Here is a 15,015-nt window from a genome sequence, read left to right as displayed (position 1 = left end):
TCAGAGTGTCTGTATGTGTGTGTGTGTGTGGGCGTGTAAAAACTTCTTATAATTTTTGAACTAATTTTTCGATTTGAATGGTTTCTGCAATAATCGAAAGAGTTTGCCGGCCGTCAACTTCCCTGAAAATTTCAAATCATTTGATTAAGTAGAGTCGAAAATATCTGCGAATTACGAAAAGAAACAAATTTGTTTTTTTCAGTTTTTTTTTTAATTTCTCAGAAGCGACTCGAATGATCGACTTCAAAATCTAATCAGCTCTAGAACTTTATTAAACGCGTTAATTACCGCCTTAACCATATTAATTGGTTAATTCGCTCGAGAGATATCGTCGGAGAAAGAAATGGTAAAAAACGGTTTTTCGTGAATATCTTTGACACGACAGAATCAATCATTTTTTAAATTTTATCAGCTCTAGAAATCAATTAAGCGCGCTGATTGCCACATTGAACATCAAAATTGGTTGTTCAGTTCAAAAAATATCGGCAATGAAAAGTTTAAAAAATAACAATTTATCTTTTTTCCCGGATAAATAATAATATATTGTACCAAAATGTGTTCCAAATTATACAAAACGTTCGTTATTATGGTGTTTTTCAATCACCGCATAATTTCATGCAATTCGTTCTTCAGTTTAAATAATAAGAATCAAACTTATCAGATACAAAAAAAATTGAAAAAAAACACCTTTTTTAACATTTTTCTGGGATACTTTATATAATAGTGCTCTGATCTTAGTCGAAAGTTATTTAAATGCTTATTTTAATCTCTAACATTGATTTCTTCCTAAATACATTGATTTTTAACTTCTTGCTAAGAAAATTGAAAATTTTCAAAAATTCGGGAAGTTATTGGTTTTGGTCCGATTTTAGAAAATCAGATTTCTAACAGATCTTGACGTTTTGAGGTTCTAGAAAGCTATTCTGACTAATTTCAAGATGATGTCCGAGTGTAGGTATGTATGTATGTAAATATCTGTAACTTTTGAACCGATGAACCGATAACTTGTGATGTGCTCGATGGATTGATTCCGAAATCAACTGGGCTCTGAAACTTTATAAGCCGCGTTGAACACTACCTCAAACATCAAAATTGGTTCATTCGTTCAGGAGAAACCATTATCGAAAGAATTAAAGAAAAAATTTTTTTTTAGTATTTTCGAAATTTCTCAAAAACGATAAGATAAATCAGTTTCAAAATGTAATCAGCTGTGGAACTCAATAAAACGCGTCGATTGCCATCTTAAACATCTCAATTGGTCAATTCGTTCGAGAGATATCGTTGGAGAAAAAATGGTAAAAAAAAGTTTTTTTCGAAAACAAAGGCATACAAAAGTATTTTCGAAGAGCTCGAAAATGTATCCACAACAATTTTTCGAGCTCAAGGAGCTCGAAAACAGCGGGAAGTTTTGGGGCTGGCCCGCAAAGTCAACTGATAGACCTATATTTTATGGTATTTCGATAATAATTGGAATAAACAACATCACATTTCTGAAACTTAACTATTTAAAGATAATATAAACTTTGGATTACCCTCTTTCACCCCATAGTCATTAATATTCGATAAATTGAAAGGTAGAAACATGCATTATACCTGAATGAAAAAAAATGTATGCCAAGATGATTAAATTTAAGAAAACTTTTTTTCTTAAACTAAGAAAATTTTTGTTTTTACCCTGCTTAAAAAATCCGATAGATTCTTATAGCTGTATGTATAAGGCCCTATATTTAATTATAGCACTTCTCATAGAACTCATTCATTCTCATAAAATTTCTATGGGAATTTATGAGAATCTATTAGATTCTATGAGATTTTCTAAACAGGGTATTTAGAATTGCAAAAAATATTCTTGCGGCACGAAAAAATTTTTTGCGCCAAAATATCCTTTTTTTCTGTGTAGCGTTTTTCCTCTGAATTAAAAATTTCTAATTCAATTACAAATTCGATTATTCGGATATCGGATTTCTGCATCACCAAAATGATTGAGCAAACATTAAAAACGGAATAAAAGAATTCTATTTTGTTTTAAATTTCTATATTATTTTCTGTATCTCTGTACTGTTTGACCGAGAAAAAAATTTATTATTTTCTTCGTTTAAAATTCGTTTACCCGAGATGATATTTAATATTTATTCAAAATTTAATATTCAATATTCAGAAAAAATTAATTTTTATCAAAAAAGAATAAAGGAAAATAATTGAAATAGTTGCCGAAGTGATGCGAAAAAAATTTTTCGATCGTAAGGCACTCTCTGATGCTTCGCATCATGAGTTGTGCAAAATTGAATCCTATTCGAATGAGTCAGAAATTTCCGAAAAATATAATATTTTCCATCAGAATGGATCGGTTCCAATCGGAAAATAATAATGAATTAAAAATATTTTTTTCCGATTGGAACCGATTCATTCTGATGAAACTCAATTGGATCCCAACAACGCGGAGAGAAAATTATGGCAACAGATGCAATATATTATGGGAATGGTTCCCATACTGCATGGTAATCGGTTTTTTTCAAATTTTGATTACAGGAACGGCACCCATATATATTATGGTAATCATTCCTATAATTATGGGTATAATTCCCAAATGGTATCGGAATAATTTCTATGAAATCATGGTAATCGTTACCATGTAACTATGGTAATGGTTACCGTAATATTTAGAAATTATAATAAATTTTTTTTTGTAATAAGCGTTTTTTTTGTATACTTAAAATTTTGTAATATACAAAAAAAACGCTTCTTACAAAAAAAAGAAATATTATAATTTCTAAATATTATGGGAATTATTACCATGATATTATGGTAAGCATTCCCATACTATTATGGTAATCATTACCATAATATGATGGCTATGTTTACCATAATATTATAGGAATAGTTACCATAATATATAGGGCTTATTCCCATATACACTTAGGAACCATTACGATGTGGTTGTAGGACTGGTTACTATTTGCTTGTAGGAACTATTCCTATGAGTATGGTAATCATTACCATGATTTTTTCACATGCGATATGGAAACTGTTACCATAATGATAGGAATTGTTCCCATACTTATGGAAACTTTTCCCAGAAGGTATGGGTCTATATCCTATAATCCCAAGTAATCATTACCATAACGGTATGGGATGATATTTCATAAACGTACTAGGAACAGTTACTATAATTTTCTATCCGTGAAGATTTCAATCGGAATTCTCAACCAGGGTAGCTGTGAAAAACAGGGGAAATTCAAAAAAATTTACTGAGAACAATTTCTTTGACTCAGAAAACTATCTAGAATACATTGTTGACTACCAAATCAATTCTGCTAAAAAAATCAGTCTGTCAGGAGCTCAAAAATTCCATATAATTACTCGAAAAAGCGACTTAACTGTATTACAAACGTTTTTAATTATTTCCGTGTTCTTTTGAAAATTTTATATTAACGATTATTTCATGCTTTGCGCTTTTTCGAATAGATATATGGAATTTTTGAGCTCCTGTAATGGCCTTAGCTGTATTGTATAGCAAATCTAATGTTTCTTTTGCTTCGAAATAGTTGCTTCTTAATAAATAAAAACATTAATTATAACTCCTCATAAATAGCATCAACTTTTACTTACTGCTTTTAAATCCCTACTCAGAACAAAATAATATTGAAATCAATTTATAATATGCAAGAAAAACAAGTATACAGTGTCAAAAATCGGAACTGATAATCATTTATAGCGAAAAAAAAATTATTTCAATTTTTGAAAATCGAACAAAATTAGTAATTATGGAAGGCCCACTACCGGACCGGGCTTAAAAGTTGGAGAATGGATAGAAGTTTAAGATAGAAAATTTTCAAGAAAATCGAAGGATACATTTTTTTTTTAAAAACACAGTTAAAAACTTAAAATTCAAAAATCTCGATTAAAAACATTTCGTATATTTGTTTTGTATTTTTTTCTGTAAAGGCCATCTAAAAATGGAAATTCTGAAATAAAAAAATTGAACTTCGACCATTGTTACGAAAGTTATGATCAAAAAACCATAAAAAGAGCGGTTTTTTATAAAATTTGATATTTTTTGGGCCATTGATCAAAAAATTCTTAAAATTTACCAGAAAGCCTCTTTTGAGGGGGGTACTAAAAAATACTCGAAAATTAAGAAAATCGGAAAAATAAATTTTTGAAACCGTCCGATTTGGCATGAAATGCCCCATACATACCTACATACACTCGGACATCATCTTGAATTTAGTTAGAATAGCTTCCTGAACCTCAAAACGTTGACATCTGTTGGAATTTCGATTTTCGCAAATCGAGGTAAAAACAATAACTTTCCGAAATTTGTTTAAATTAAATATATAATCATCGATTTTTTGAGCGAGAAGTTAAAAAAATATAATTAATGCAAACTTAAAAATACAGTGTTTTGGGTTTATATTCTGATATGTTTTTATTGATTATCTTGACCAAGATAATCAAAATTCATGACCAAGCCCAAATTTGTGACCGAAAATTTAATGACGGTCACAAATCATCTAGCTAGATGTGTTGACCAAATTTTCGACGGTCCGAAATGACGGATTCTGACCGGGAAATTTTTGACGGTCATTTCGCATTAGAACAGACTCGTCATTTAGGTCGATCGGTCACAAGACCGTCAGCAGACCAAAACTCAAAATGATAGTCATTTCGCTTCACTACGATTAACCATCGATCTAAAATGCTACAGAACACCCGATATCATTGTTATGTCCTCCACCTATCGGGAGGATGATTAATTTATTCACTATAATTTAATCTATCTATTTGGGTTATTGTTATGTCCTCAACAGCCTCAGGTGCCTCCACCTGTTAATTAATTAGTAAACTTGAGATATATAAGAAGCGCGCATTTAAATTCCATTTGAAATTATATATTAATTTCTTACAACACTTATTGCGTCTTAACAATATTGAGTCAATAATTTAAATGATAAATCGTCGTGGCACATACTCATTAAATTATATATTTTTATTATAAGAAAGTTTAAATAAATAGATAGATAAACCTTTATTTTGTATTCAGAGAAATATAAATACAGGTTGAGTGGTCTTGGAACGTTTCCTGTCATCCGATACTTAAAACCTAAACAAAACATACGCATAAAAATCATGAATAGGTCCTTGTTCTAAAGTTAACCGTCAATATGGTTATAAACAAATACATATTTTATCAACAAGTAAGAAAAGAAAATATATAATTAATAAATGTTACTTACTAATGAAAACCATGTCTCACCAGAATTTAACTATTACTGTTAATATTAAATAAAGAGTGACGCGTATAATAAATAAATTAAAGAAAATATAGAAATATAGCATTATATTAATTATAATAATGTTTCACAATAAATAGTAATGTCAATCGTACTAAATAATTAAATATAGAATAATTATGGAGCAATACACCTCTGATAGCCTAGAATATTTAACTGGAAGATTGTATCTAAGTACATATAAATAGAATAAGTAATAAGAAGTTGTAGAATGGATAAAGTGAAGAACGTATATGTGTAAGCTTGTATCCCAAATTTGAATTAGTAGAAAGTATAAATGTATAAGTATAATATTTAGTAAAGAACATAGATATATAAGAATATATACATATAAGCATGAGTGTGAACATGAGAGTAGTGGGGAGAAGTTGGAGAGTGAAGGTCCGAGATCTCTCTGCCGTCTGATGTAACTTCACTTCTCTCCGAGAACTCTTTACGAATACAACTGTTATTACTGATCAAGTTTTATCCATACTTTATAATAAAATTCAGTCTTCAGATAAAAGTTATTTTATCAATTACATCTATCCTTAATCATAGTTTAATTTTTTCATTAAATAACAATCATAATCATCATCATCTTAGTAAACAATAAATTTATCCACTGTTTTCAAATTCAAAATTTGGTCCCGCGTGACAACGAACTGCCCACTGTCCAGGAGGTGGCGTCAGCTCCGATCCTAGTAACCTCCCAGGACATAACATTATTTCGCCTGGGAGTATTTGAATACTCAGCTTTGGTAGAACGATTGTAGATTGAGGAAGGACTTCCAATATAAAAATGCTTATATTTTGGTTAGTCAAATAGCGTAGAAATATATTCAAGAATTATTGCAAGAGGTGACTATCTTGCTCGAGCTTCTGGCTTATTCTGCCTTACAGAAATTAATCTTAAAAATTATTCTAAGTTAGAAGGGGCGTTGGCCTTTGGGGACGATGACAGGGTAAGTTTCCTTTATTGGCTGGCTGTGGGGACGTAGCCGCGGCCTCATGACGTCACAGTCACTACTTCCGCCCCTCGAGGTTGAATCTTCTGCTCCGCTGCTTATCCTCAATTCTTCAAGTTTTTTATTTAAAGGTTTCAAGGAATTTCCTTACTATGATTTATAACAGGGCACTTGGATCTCTTAAAACTACTTAAATACGAAATACACAATATTTTCATAAATAATAATAAATGTCGACACAACTTTCTCTTAATTCTAGCGAACAATATACTTAGAAAGGTTTCAGACATAAGTTTCTTGTTTAACAATATCACAAACATTTATAATTTTATTCTAGGCGAGCCTCAGGTGACCAGATAGACCAGAAATTTTGTTATTTAAGGTCCCGAAAAATCCAAAATTTTCCCCACGATTTATTAAAAATATATAAATAAAATTACATTTGATTAACCCGCGTAAGGGTTTATATCTTAATTCCGAGGGGGGTCATTTCGATCGGACAGGTGAATCGCGATGGGACATCACAGGGTAGTGTTTTTATAGAAAAATATGACATGCAATAAAAAAAGGGACCAGTAACACAAACTTGTCCCAACTTTCTTATTCTAATAACTTTACCTCTACCCTCCATAGGGTCCCGGCCAAAAACTTAGCTCAGTATTCTTAGTAACTTCCTAAGCTTACTAAGAATTTAGTTTGGCCGAACACGCCCATTGTCGGCATAAAAATGATCACTTTTATTTTATGATAACGATTTGCTAACAATTTTCATATTTCGTTTTGTCAAAATTTTCTTGGTAACGTTGAGATAACATCAGAAGTTGACTTTTTGAAAATTCTATTTGTCATCATTTTATTAACATTTAGGAATAGCAAAAAGTTAACTTGGAACGGTCAACTAAAAGCTAACAATGAGTGAGCCTGGTCTCACTTGAGACATGATTTATTTTTTAACATTGTCAGATTAAGAGATTAGATAATTTTATCTAATTTACAATCGTTGTATGAAAATCACGGTACGATGAAACTCTTGAAAACTGTTTCAAATTTAAATTACGTAATGCATCGTATTATCAATTCACCTAATAATTTTTTAGTAGTAAAAAAAATGGCGTCTGAAGTGGAAAAAGCACAATCTGCGGCTCCTGGTGAAGATACAATTTTCGGCAAAATTTTACGCAAAGAAATTCCTTGTAAATTTATATATGAAGACAATCAGGTAGACAATTATTTATTTAATCTTTGTTAATATCATAGTTATTAATTAGCTTCAAATATTTAATTTACAAAACTTAATCTAAAAAATTTCATAAATCATATTTGGCGAGTTTGATTTGATTTTATAAACCTAATAATTTTTCAGTGTGTGGCTTTTCATGATTTAAATGCCCAAGCACCAACTCATTTTCTTGTGATTCCTCGTAAACCGATAACTCAATTGTCAAAAGTTACTGACGAGGATGAACCTTTGTTAGGGCACCTCATGAATGTTGCTTGCAAAGTTGCGAAACAAGAAGGGCTTGACGCAGGATTTCGTTTAGTAGTGAATGATGGTCAAAATGGAGCTCAATCAGTCTATCATTTGCATTTACATGTTCTCGGAGGAAGGCAAATGCAATGGCCACCTGGTTAATTATAATGAATATTAATATACAAATAAAAAAATGCTTTTTATTTTTCTTTATTATACAATTATAATACAAAAGTGATAAAACATATTAACTTTGCATGATTGTTTATAAAATTTAAGGTTCTGTTTATTTATATTCTTTCATAAACTTTGTAGTTAAACTGGAGTCCATTCTCTTCTTGAACACCTTTTGGAACATCAGGATCACTAAATTAAATATTTTTTAAAACTTAATTTGCTAACTTTGCTATTATCGTATAATTAATTTATACGATAATAATAATAATAATAATTATTATTATTATTATTATTATCTTATGAGCTTTAGTAAGTAATAAGTTTAGAAATCTTTTATGACTTACTCAATTTCAATAAAGTTGTTCGGTATGGGTGGAAAAAACGTATCACACTCAAAATTTTTTTGAATGTAAGTTAAATATATACGAGAACAATTAGGGTGCTCCATGGCTGACTGCATAATAATTACGATAAGTATGTGAATTATGATAAAATAATAAGAGTATTAAAATTATAATTACTTTGTAAACAGCATTACCACCAATTACCCAAATATTCTCAATAATTTTATTGAGATCAGGTTGAGCAATGGTATCCAATACATGTGATAAATTTTCACACACAATCGCTTCATTTCCAAGATCTCTGAATTTTGATAAGTAATTTGACATCATTATTAATACTGGTAACTATTTATTATTTCTATCAACACTCACAATTTTTGACGTGATAGAACAACATTTACTCGATTTCGCAGTGGTTTGAACTTTTTTGGTATACATTCCCACGTTACTCGTCCCATTATGACAACATTTTTTTTATTACTTTCTTTAGTTTTAGTTGTCATTTCTGTGAAATATTCCATTTCGCTTCTAAAAACGAAAATTACTATTAAGGGAATTTAATATTATACAATGTATTCGTGAAAGAATTATTTAATACTTAAGTTTCCATGGTAAACGTCCATTTATTCCAATCCCTAGGTTATCACCACATGCCGCAGCGATTAAATTGAATTTCAATTGCATTTTATTTAATAAATATAATTAAATGCAAGTCTTTAATTTTGATTATTTAAAATAAAAAACAAAAATCTATTCAGAAACAAGTCATGAATCAAGTATCGAAAAACAAAATCGGAAAAAAACAAACAAATAATAAAATAATCATATGGAATGGAGTATACCTTAATAGCACAATTTGCTTTAGCAAAACTTTACTTACAAAAGTTTCCTTAAACTTTTCGTCAAATTTCCGTCAACTTCGGACTTTTTCATGTTTTATGCAACTTGCTATTGAATTTGACGTAAATTTACTGTCCGAAACATAATGCAAATCCACTTCAAAAGTTGACTAGAAAAAAGTTGTCATCAATTTTCAAGCAAATTCTATATCAATTTATTGTTAATTTGATTTGAAAAATTGTTAAGTATTTTTTTAACGTCAAATTGTAGACAATTTTATGTATGAACTTGCTTACCTTCTGTAATGGTAAGAATTAGAGATGCGGAATGACCGTCATTTTTATTTTCGGTCAGAACACGGTCATAAGACCATCACATAATTTTAAAAAAATTTTGTGATGCTGGAATGACTGTCACGTTTCAAACACTCACAAAATTCGTCATTTGCATCTATGTAGACGTTTTTGACAGAATTTTTTAATAAAGCATTTTTTGAGAATCAATCGATGCAAAATTTACGGTCACATTAAAAGCCGCCATGAATTCGGTCATTTGCATCTATATAGGCGTTTGTGACGAAAATTTTCAATTGTAATTTATTCTCAAATACCCTGATAGCCAAGTTGGCGAGAAACTGACGAGAAACTTGCAGCCGCAACTGGAACCAAGTTGATCGCCAACAGTTGGTACTTCCAATAGTTGATGGACATTTTCTGAGAAAGTTGGTGGCAAAAGTTGTAAATCCAAAAAGTTGACGATCACTTTCTGAGAAAGTTGGTGGCAAAAGTTGCTTGCAAAAGTTGGTGATCATAAGTTGACGGTAAGTTTACTTTCAATTTCCTCAGAAACTTGCATTCCAGTTGCGGCTCCATACTGCCGCCAACTTTCTGAGAAAGTTGGCGGTAACTTGTAGCCAAAAGTTGCAAAAGCTGAAGTTGTCGATAACTTGTCGTCAAGTTGGTCGGAAACTAATGAATGACCAACTTTTTCTCGATCAACTCGTGTTATCAGGGTAAAAACTATTAAAGAAATCGATCATTGTATTACCGAAATTTACTAAGATATTGCAGTTTTAGCTTGTACAGGTAATCATTTCAAAAACGAATAAAAATAATTTTTCATGTACCATTTTAAAATTATCTTTTAAAACAGCTTTCAACTATTAAATGATGCAATAAATATGAAATGACATAAATCATATTATTATTATCACAAAAGTTTCTTCATTTATTAGTTATTATTACATCTTTATTTTTAAGATTTCATATAGCTTTATATTTAAGGTTAATAACGATATCTTTTTTTTTAAATAAATAATATTTTGTATCTTGTAGAGAATATTTGTATTAATTTTAATCATTTAAACCATATTGCATAAAATATATTTTTATTTAGTTTTCAAGCATTAGATATTAGTATTGATATATTCACTAGATGGCAGCATTTTCGCTTGCTTGGTTCGTCATTTAACAAACGGTCATGAAAGACGGTCCTGTGATCGTCCGATGACTAAAAAAATTGTCAATCACTGGACCGCTCGCATCTCTACCCTGATAGCCACCTTAACCGTAAGTTAACTACAAGCTACTGCGTATTTTAAAAGTAACTTAAAGGAAAGTGTTGTAGAGCAAGCAGTTAACTTTATGTTGACAGTAAATTGTCTATAACTTTTTATTCAATTTGACTACAAGTAATACTGTCAGACAATGACATTAAGTTAATTGAAACCCAGATAACTAGAATTTCAGCGCAATTTTGGAGCTGAAACTTTTGTCGTCTCAGTGACGTACGGTACATATAAAAAATTTCAGTGTCAACTTTTCAGCTCTTTTTGACCTCAAATTTCACATAAATTTGACGTAAGTTTAAAACTGCTATTTGACGTCTGTGAGACATCAAAAATTGAGTAGCAAAATTTGACTGCAGTAGTAGCTCAAATTGACCTAATTTGTTTAGATTCGATCTTACCGTTTAATACATATTGAAAAATAGTCAGCTCGCGACATCTAACAACTACTAAACAAAGTAAATTCAAATATCAAAAAGTAAAAAATATATCTCTAGTTGAGGTCTTGTTGATGTCATTTGTTGCGTCTCAAATTTATGTGAAATTTGACGTTAAAGAGAACTCAAAAGTTGACATTGAAATTTTTCATGTGTATCGTACTTCATTGAGTCGACAATAGTTTTAGCTCAAAAATTGCGCTGAAACTTTAGTTATTTGGGCTGATAGCCAAGTTGGCGAGAAATTGACGCGAAACTTGCAGCCGTAACTGGATACCAAGTTGACTGCCAAAGTTGGTACCTTAAAAGTTGATAGATATTTTCTAAGAAAGTTGGCAAAAGTTGGAAATCCAATAAGTTGACGGTCACTTTCTCAGGAAGTTGGTGGCAAAAGTTGCTTACAAAAGTTGGCAATCCTAAGTTGACGGTAAGTTTCCTTTCAATTTTCTCAGAAACGCATTCCAGTCACGGCTGCATACTGAGGGAAGACGTCCATTGGACAGGTTCCAATTGGAAAAGTAACCGATAGGACATATTCCAATAACTCAAATCCCTATTACCTGAATTACCGATTACTAATAATCGCGATGATCCAAATTTTCAATCACCTAAAATCCCGATCACCAGTAATTTCAATTATCAATACTACCAATTACTCAAATTTCCAATAACCCTAAATTTTGATAGTTTAATTTTTCGTTAACCTTTGTTATATAACAAAGAAATCGATTTTGAGCTTACGAAACCTGTCCAATCGGAATGTCTTGTCATCAATATTTCTGGTTAACTCCACCGATACCTATCGAGGACGTTGCGGATCAAATTATTCATTTGTGCAACGTATTTATGGATTTCAAATTACAATATGATAGATTCGGTGATGTTCCTGATTGGGCGTATTGGACCATTTTTTTGGATTACTGGACATTAGTTAAAAAAAGGAGAAATGATAAAGAAAAATGTGAAATTATAATTAACGTATTTAATTAACAGTACGAATATAAACAATAATATATTGTAATAATTAAGTTAAGATATCCAGTATCCAATCACTCATGTATTTGTATTTGTATATCTATATTTCCTAAATCTTCTTAAATATAGATATACAAATACATGGAATGATCAGGTACTATATCTTTTACCTTAGATGTTTTTTTTGTTAATACTAATTAACTATAATTTATTATAATAAATCATTAGCAGTAATTAATTGTATGTAATAAACAGCAATTATTAGTGGGATATATATTATCGGTTGCGGTTTCTTTAATAATATTTACTCTCATCTGTTTATTTATCATATATCATATATTTGTTGTTGTTAATTTCTTACAATCAAACTGCAAAATTAAAAATTTGTTTATTAAATTTTGACAATACTGTTATCAATCTAGTTAGTCACTTATTTTTCATAGTATTGATTTACTAATAATGTTCTAAGATGAGCGTCTCCAATCACAGGATTTTGAACTTCTGGAATTCTACGGTATTCTTCAACAGTAATGACAGTGTCTGGTGGTGGTTTCTCTGTTTGTGCAATATTGTATAAAACAGCAGTGGCAATAATACTAGTTAAAGTTTTCTCGACTTTCCGAAATCTAGTCCCTTGAAGCAGGGCAAACTATCTTGACCAAACCCCAAATATACGTTCAATTAAATTTCTTGTTCGAATTTGGGATTCGTTATAAAGTTGTTCAGTTGGACTTTGCGGATTTTGCGCACCTTGCTAATAAAGAATCATTATATTATTATTATTATTCAAATAGACCGCGCAATTGATTCGAAATTCACGCATGCGTAGTAGGATTTATTTGAACATGTAAAGTTGCGTGAGTGTAATTATATTAAAAAAATTAATTGCAAAGAAAATAAAATCAAACAAAGGTTTTTTTGATCGAACGAACAATATATACTTAGGATTGATAATAAAAAGAAAAAAAATATGTCAATACCACATTATCAAGAGTCAGGTTCAAGTCAAATTTTTACATATTATTTATAAAAAAACAATAATTACAAAAAAATTAATTTTGATCGAACAATGAAGAACAAACAAATTATCGAAAAAAAAGTGAGAAAAATTTGCCTTTGATTTTCATTTGTACCGTCTAACCAATATTGTCTTACACTGTACCCTAATAGCCACACTCTAAGTATAATTGTTCAGAAAATTCTGTAGTGAAAAGTTTACGGCTAACTTAACGACAAGTTTCTGGTAAAATTTGGCTGGATAATACTTGCGTGCAAGTTGATGCAAATCTACGGCCGTCATCTGAGTGTAATTTGACAGAAAAACTTGCCGTCAATTTGAAGTGAAATTTTCAATCAACTTAATGTTATAGTTTGACAGTAACATTTGTAGTTAAATTGAATCCAAGTTTTCAGACAATTTACTGTCAACTCAAAGGTAACTGCTTGCTCTGCAACACTTTCCTTTAAATACAACAGTTACCTTGTAGTTAACTTACGGTTATCTATAGATGGCCTAGGTGGCCACGGGTTTTCATACGAGGCCAGCCTACAAAGGTAGAAAAAAAATAAATAAAAAACTTACGGTTAGGAAGACTATCAGTGTATATTTAACGATTTTGTCAACGAATACTTTTGACGATCATCACTGAAATTAATCTATTTCAATTGCATTAGCTTACTATATTTTATACGATCTCATAAAATCTATCAGGTACTAATAATTTAATATTTTTATATTATAACTTTTTTATTTATAAAAATATTCGGTTTTAAAAAAGATACATTAAGTTATTGAATTTATCCGACATAACCTAAGTAAAATCACATGCGTTAATGCTTTTTTTTTTACAGAATGTCCGGACGAGAAGGTGGCAAAAAAAAACCACTAAAGGCTCCTAAAAAAGAAAGCAAAGAATTGGATGACGACGATCTCGCATTTAAGCAAAAACAAAAGGAACAACAGAAAGCTTTAGCAGAAGCTGCAAAAAAGGCTGGCCAAAAAGGGCCTTTGGTCACTGGAGGAATAAAAAAATCCGGCAAGAAATAGTAATAATTGTTTAAATATTTATTTAATGAAAATTCCATCGATACTATACATTATACTTAAGTAATGAGTTAATAAAATTTAATATTAAAACTTAATTTATTATAATTTATTTACCTCTTGTATACTTTTACTATATACGTCAATGTAAATTGTAAATAAATTACATTTATGAATAAATAGTCATCTCTTAATTATATTTAAAATAATGAATTATGTTGAAAGTAATTTTAAAAATGTTTTTATGAAGTTTCATAATAAAATAATATAGATTCAAAAAAAAATTTTTTCCTGAATATTTCAGTTATTATAAGTTGTAACAAAATACAGTGAAAAGCGAAATAAACAAACCATTCATTTAAATATCTAGAGAATTCTAGAACATTTTAATTTATCAGGTTGGCTAGTATATTTTTATTGATAAAGAGCTGTCAGAAGGGAACACTTGAGTCAGTTGGCAACAGGCGGGTGATGTGGTTGTGTGAAGTTAATTTTGAGCTTTGCCTCTCCATTTTCCTTGTCTTTATGTAAAGGAGTAGTTTTTTTTTGTTATGAATCAGTGTTCTTAATTGATTGTCACGATTAAACGTTTAATCAGTCGGAAACAATAAATCGGTTGTGCTCACGACAATTACATAAATATCTATGATAATGAATAATAATAAAATTATTTGACCCATAAAATTGACTCCGAGGTCTTTGGATCATACTCTTTTGTTTTTTTTTTCGATCGGTAAGATTTATATTTTATTCACCTATGAAATGTTTTTCATTCATTATTTGAAAAATAGATTGATCAAAAAATTAGTTATTGATAATCATTTAGAGTGTCATGATAAATAATGTTATATAAAAGGATCAGAAAGTACGACACCATATTGAGAAGCTTTCATTAATCCAGTCATAATTACAAGTTTAA

General features: G+C 30.1%; 3 protein-coding genes and 1 long non-coding RNA gene across 6 annotated transcripts in view; 3 read left to right on the top strand and 1 right to left on the bottom strand.

Moving 5' to 3' along the window:
- The first annotated feature begins 6,938 nt into the window (after positions 1 to 6,938).
- LOC103574304 (adenosine 5'-monophosphoramidase HINT1) lies at positions 6,939 to 7,959 on the top strand. Of its 2 annotated transcripts, XM_008553715.3 has the most exons (3): positions 6,939 to 7,257; positions 7,339 to 7,460; positions 7,605 to 7,959. In XM_008553715.3, exons 2-3 carry the CDS (start codon positions 7,350 to 7,352, stop codon positions 7,872 to 7,874), a joined length of 381 nt encoding a protein of 126 aa, XP_008551937.1. In that variant the 5' UTR covers positions 6,939 to 7,257; positions 7,339 to 7,349; the 3' UTR covers positions 7,875 to 7,959. The 2 variants fall into 2 exon arrangements, with proteins under 2 accessions (XP_008551937.1, XP_008551936.1); XM_008553714.3 differs by having other exon boundaries at positions 6,939 to 7,460.
- On the bottom strand, positions 7,905 to 9,100 carry LOC103574305 (dihydrofolate reductase). 2 transcript variants are annotated; one of them, XM_008553716.3, is made up of 5 exons: positions 8,832 to 9,100; positions 8,606 to 8,761; positions 8,411 to 8,534; positions 8,234 to 8,343; positions 7,905 to 8,078 (listed from the first exon to the last, which is right to left on the bottom strand). In XM_008553716.3, the coding sequence occupies exons 1-5, from the start codon at positions 8,915 to 8,917 to the stop codon at positions 8,003 to 8,005; spliced, it is 552 nt and encodes a 183-aa protein (XP_008551938.1). In that variant the 5' UTR covers positions 8,918 to 9,100; the 3' UTR covers positions 7,905 to 8,002. The 2 variants fall into 2 exon arrangements, with proteins under 2 accessions (XP_008551938.1, XP_008551940.1); XM_008553718.3 differs by having other exon boundaries at positions 8,606 to 8,777; positions 8,832 to 8,922.
- A 4,451-nt stretch (positions 9,101 to 13,551) lies between these two features.
- LOC103574303 (translation machinery-associated protein 7 homolog) lies at positions 13,552 to 14,194 on the top strand. The gene is made up of 2 exons (XR_001345388.2): positions 13,552 to 13,763; positions 13,904 to 14,194. It is a non-coding gene; the product is annotated as a translation machinery-associated protein 7 homolog (long non-coding RNA).
- A 352-nt stretch (positions 14,195 to 14,546) lies between these two features.
- Positions 14,547 to 15,015, top strand: part of LOC103571675 (atos homolog protein A) — a 79,599-nt gene continuing 79,130 nt past the window's right edge. Inside the window, exon 1 of the mRNA XM_053738719.1 lies at positions 14,547 to 14,829. The gene's annotated coding sequence lies outside the window, so the exon portion shown is untranslated. The remainder of the gene's footprint in view (positions 14,830 to 15,015) is intronic.

The sequence above is a fragment of the Microplitis demolitor genome, chromosome 4, assembly GCF_026212275.2.
Source record: "Microplitis demolitor isolate Queensland-Clemson2020A chromosome 4, iyMicDemo2.1a, whole genome shotgun sequence".
In the NCBI taxonomy this organism is placed as follows: Eukaryota; Metazoa; Arthropoda; class Insecta; order Hymenoptera; family Braconidae; genus Microplitis; species Microplitis demolitor.
Note: the sequence above shows the minus strand (reverse complement) of the source record. Positions and strands in the feature narration are given on the sequence as shown.